The 5,434-nt window shown below is 35.5% G+C and overlaps 1 protein-coding gene across 1 annotated transcript; it reads right to left on the bottom strand.

Annotated features, from left to right (window-relative positions):
* Positions 1–1,444: 1,444 nt before the first annotated feature.
* Positions 1,445–5,104, bottom strand: LOC136175885 (olfactory receptor 52E8-like). Its single transcript, XM_065946073.1, has 2 exons — positions 4,193–5,104; positions 1,445–1,492 (listed from the first exon to the last, which is right to left on the bottom strand). The coding sequence occupies exons 1-2, from the start codon at positions 5,102–5,104 to the stop codon at positions 1,445–1,447; spliced, it is 960 nt and encodes a 319-aa protein (XP_065802145.1).
* Positions 5,105–5,434: the final 330 nt, after the last annotated feature.

Below are 5,434 nucleotides of genomic sequence, written 5' to 3' on the forward strand. Positions count from 1 at the left end.
CATCCTAGGAAAGGCATGGCAATAGTAAATAGATCAGTGGTTCCCAGAAGTTGAGGGCCAGGAAATGGAGGGCTAGCACAGGAGCACAGAGGATTTTTAGGGCAGGGAAAGACCCTGTATGATACTGCATTGGTGAATGTATGTCATTGTACATTTGTCCAAACTCATGAAGAATACCGGTACCAAGAGTGAATCCTAATGTAAGCTTCCCTCACCCCGGGAAATAATGATGTGTCAATATAGGTTCATCAGTGGTAGCACATGTTACTCGTTTGGTGAGTGATTTTTAATAGAGGAGACTATCCATGTGGGGACAGAGCATATAAGAGAAATCTCTGTATATTCCACTCAATTTTTTCATGAATCTAAAACTTCTCCAAAAAATATACTTTAAAAGGAACTAATGTATAACTCAGGGAACTATACTCTCAATATTTTGCAGTAACTTATAAGCAGAGAGAATCTGAAAAATTAGATACATTGATACATGTCTATATAACTGAATCACCTTACTGTACTCCTGACTAACACAACATTGTAGATCAACTATACCTTAATTAAAATAAATAAATAGCAGACTATTAAAAATACAGTTCTTGTGTTATTATTTTAACTTGTTAAAATATAGTAAACAATTCTTTAGAATATTGATACCAGTTGCTTTTGTTTTCTCCAATTGGATAGGAAAAGTTTTATTTTTATTTCTTCTGGATTATTTATTTATTTTTGTTTTAGATAATATTATAAAAGGCAACAACAAATATGCACAGCAAAGTCTATGCACAAAGTCTCCAGGCACAACCAGTAAGGATTTAAAGATCAAATTAATGATCTAGAATAGGATCTTGTACCAAAACTTTCCAAATACTTACAAAGATATATATTGATACATTAAATATTAGCCTTCTAAGTATGTTCAGTGGATACATTTATTTATTTATAATTATTTATTTGCATTTAAATATTTTTTGATCATAACATTAAATATGTATATACGTTTTAGGAAATATATTCAATGTCTAGTAATATTTATGATGACTGTACTTATGTAAATGGAAATATTCATTTTCCTTTAGTTAGTGCTCATTAATTTTGCACCATCTTGTGTTATTTTAGTTCATTTCTTGACTAACCAAAGTATGCCAAACAGGTGTGGTAAAACTCATGAAGCGTTGTGTATTAAAAGGTTGTTTTCCCTTATGTCATTATATTAGAAAGCCTAAAATCTGTAGGTTCAACAGTTTGTTTTCAGTTCGAAGCTATTACAGATAAAGCTTCTATGAATATCTGTGTGCAGCCATTTTTTTTTTATTTCTTTGTATTACTATATACATTGTACTATATACAATGTATATAGTAATATATGTATAACTGAGTCACTTTGCTATACAGAAGGAATTAATACAGCATTGTAAACCAACTACACTTCAATAAAAATTTTTTTTTAATTTTTTAACATCTGTAGGTTCAACAGTTTGTTTTCAGTTCGAAGCTATTACAGATAAAGCTTCTATGAATATCTGTGTGCAGCCATTTTTTTTAATTTCTTTTTTTAAAATATACTAGGAGTATATTGTTTAGATCATATGATAGGCATATGTTAAACAATATTTTTTAAAACTACAAAACTGTTTTCCAAAGTCTTCCATTTTACATTAAGCTACCAGGGGCTTCCCAGGTGGCACTAGTGGTAAACAACCCACCTGCTAACTCAAGAGACATAAGAGACTTTGATCTGATGCCTGGGTCTGGAAGGTCCCCTGCAGGGAATGGTCCCCTGTGGCCATCCACTCCAGTACTCTTGCCTGGAGAATCACCATAGACAGAGGAGCTTGGTGGGCTACAGTTTGTGGGGTCACAAAAAGTCAGAAACAACTGAGTGACTTAGCACACATGCACAGCAATATGTGAGAGTTCTGGTTGCTTCACATCCTTGCTAATATTTGGTATGGCTAGTCTTTTTAATTTTAACAATTTTGATTATAATGGTATCTTGTGTGTCTTCAATTTGCATTTCCCTAATGACCAGTGGTAGTGAGCATGTTTCCATTTGCTTATTGAACATTTGTAATCTTTTTGTGAAATAGTTATTAAAACTTTATCTTCATTTTTAAAATTGAGCTGTCTTTTCATTATTGGCCTGAAAAAGTTCTTCATAGAGTCTGCATGCAAATCCATTGTCTGATATATATGTTGCAAGTATTTTCTCTTAGTCTGGGACTTTCATTTTTTATATTCTTAGTAGTATATCATGAAAAATATATATATCTATATATATTTTATAAAGTCCATACAGTCAAAGAAGGAAGTCAGATGAGCGATGAAATTTTAACACAGGCCCATCCCACATTGGCCCACTTGGTCTCTGAAACTCTTCTGTGTTTTTTTCTAGAATGCATAATTGGAATAGTTATACTTACAGCTGGCAGAACTTCTTCAAGGAAGGTCAGTCTTTTGTTCTATCTAGGCCTTCAATTGATTGGATGATGCCCATCCATACTTTGGAAATCCCAGATTTCTCTATGCAAACAGTAAAGTTTAAAAGATTTTCAGTAGATATGTCTCGACTTGGGTAAAACTATGGGCTTCCCAAGTGGCAAGGTGGTAAAGAATCTGCCCGCCAACGCAGTTGATGCAGGAGACATAGGCTCGGTCCCTGGGTTGGAAAGATTCTCTGGAGAAGGAAATGGCAACCCTCTTCGGTATCCTTGCCTGGAAAATTCTGTGGACAGAGGAGCCTCGTGGGCTACAATCCATGGGGTTGCAAAGAGTCGGACACGACTGAGTACACATACACTAATTGTCTGAGCATTTTCTGGTGATTCACAACAAAGATGAAGTTCAGTATGGACAATTGACAAGTCATCTGTTGTGCAAAACATTTTCAATCTCTTTCTATGTTTACCTGCTATATCTGTTTCTTTCTCCTACTGTACTTTATTTACCTTGATCTTAATTAGAGCCTAAAATGAGCGTATCCTGTAAAGTCTTATGAGCCCTTTGAATTGTTTTACGTTTGTGTAATTGCTTCAGTTGCTATTACGAAGCATGAAATTGAATACAAAATTGTGCCTATGTTGTTTGTTGATTTTTTTTCTACCTTATGATTATGTTTTCATGGGAACCAACTCTGCCATGGAAACAAGAAGGTTGCATTCAGATTCTTTGATTAGTGTTTCAGGAACTCATATCTTGCAGCATTGTCTAGTTAGATCCATTACAGGTAAGACAGTTCTTGGCAGCACAGCACTCCTCTATCATAATCAATGAATTCTGTATAGAGAGACTATTTAATATTACTTGAGTTGCATTAAGACTTAATTCTCAAATGATGATTTTAATATCTGTTACAGAAATAAATTACACCTAACAATTTAATGATAAAATTTAAATTTTGTCTAGGGACTAATAATTGCTCTGTAAATTTATCTCCAATTTGATACTGCACATAAATAAGGAAATATTGATAGCTTACAGTGAACAATGTCGGATTCATGATCACCAAAGAAAATTTAGCTTCGGGACCAGGGACCAGGTTTGATCATTCAAGAGCTTTTATGTATCAGAGTTTTATTAAAGTAAGAAAAGGGAGAGAGGAAGCTTCTGACACAGACATCAGAAGGGGGATGGAGAATTTCCCCCTTGCTAGTTAGCAAGAGAGTTATATACTTTTTAATTAGTTATTACAATAAATCAAAAGAATGTCTCAAGGCTGTAAAGATCTTACTAGACCCACTCCCATAATTTACATTTTAAGATAACAGGATTAACCAGAAGGTGGCTATAGTTCATGGGGTCGCAAAGAGTCAGACACGGCTGAGCGACTTCACTTTCTTTAGTACAGAGTTTAAACTTAGTTGTTTGTTGTGTAATCATCAGTTCCGGGCTTAAAGAAAAAACGTTTTATGTGACTAAGACTAAGGAATGTAGAGGGGAAAAAAAAGTTTGTCCTTTCCTCCTTCTTGAGGATTCCAGACCCCTTTCACCTCCTCGGGAACCCTGGACTTCTTATCAACCTGCTTAGGAATTGACTCTCTCAATATGATGTTTGATATCATATTCTGTAAAGCATATTCTCCATAAAATTTTAAGGACACTTTAATTTTTAAAGGATGTAAAAGAAAATTATTTCAAGGCTCTTTTCAAATCAAGTGTTCAGAGTCAAACTTTTTCTAAAATGAAATATTGTCACCACCTGGTCTCGGATCTGCTTGGTTCTTACCCCATAAATAATGGGGTTAAGAGCAGGAGGGATAACCACATATAAATTGGCCAGGATGATGTGGATATAACGTGGAATATTGTGTCCAAATCGATGAGTCATAAAGGAGAAAAAGGCTGGAGTGAAGAAAGCTAAGATGACACACACATGGGAACCACAGGTATTAAGAGCTTTGAGTCTGGCTTCCCGGGACGGGAGTCTGAAGACAGCATGTAGAATCTTCACATAGGATATAGCAATCAAAATAACATCCAAAAGTATCAGAGAAATAAGGATTAATCCAAACAATATATTGACCTTTATGCTGACACAGGCCAAACGGGCAATGCCCATGTGCTCACAGTAGGTGTGGGGTATAGTATTATGTCCACAGAATGAAAGCCTTAGAAGGAGGCATATAAGTGGAAAAACAAAAACCAAATTTTTCAATATTCCTATTTCCACAATAATACAGGTATTTCTGTTGGTGAGGATTGTGTTGTATCTAAGAGGGTGGCAAATGGCAACATAGCGATCAAAAGCCATGGCTACAAGCATGAATGTTTCCAAGCCTGTAAACAGATGTATGAAGAACATTTGAGTTAAGCATCCTCCAAAGGAAATCACACCAAGGTTAAACCAGAAGATGCCTAGCATTTTAGGAATAGTGGCTGTGGACAGGCCCAGGTCTGTGAGAGCCAAGATGGCCAAAAAGTAGAACATGGGCTGGTGAAGACTATGTTCAGTCTGGATGACTAAGAGGATGGTAACATTCCCAAGGAGGGCAATCAGATACACTATGCCAAACGGAAAACCAAGCCAGACTTGCATATTTTCCAGTCCTGGAATTCCCAACAGCAGGAAAGATGAGGGGTGAATCCATGAGATATTGGCTGGAGACATATTGGCAAAGGTTTTTGATGGTCATGCTCCACTCATTTGAAGGAATCTTTAGTTCTACATAAGGCTTCCCAATGCCTCATCAATATTGCTAATACTGCAGAAGAACGATAAGATATGTAAGTATGTACACTTTCTCTAGAAATAGAAAAGAAAGAACACGTTATTCCACAGACTTCTCTTCCTCTCATTTACTTTCATTGCTATATATGGCACATGAAGGAAAATATTCCTTAAGAAATGAATGGATATTGAGACATTGGACAAAATAATCTAAGCTAGTTTTAGTGAGAAATTAGACCAAATCAGTTAATATAAGATGCTATACTAGGC

The sequence above is a fragment of the Muntiacus reevesi genome, chromosome 9 (assembly GCF_963930625.1).
Source record: "Muntiacus reevesi chromosome 9, mMunRee1.1, whole genome shotgun sequence".
Taxonomy (NCBI): domain Eukaryota; kingdom Metazoa; phylum Chordata; class Mammalia; order Artiodactyla; family Cervidae; genus Muntiacus; species Muntiacus reevesi.

What these genes read in the sequence shown, in the direction of transcription:
- LOC136175885 (XM_065946073.1), bottom strand. Translation starts at nt 5,104, where the DNA reads ATGTCTCCAGCCAATATCTCATGGATTCACCCCTCATCTTTCCTGCTG. An exon ending in AGCAGATCCGAGACCAGGTG is followed by an intron (nt 1,493 to 4,192) that starts GTGACAATATTT and finishes TATCTGTAATAG; the next exon opens with CTTCGAACTGAAAACAAACT.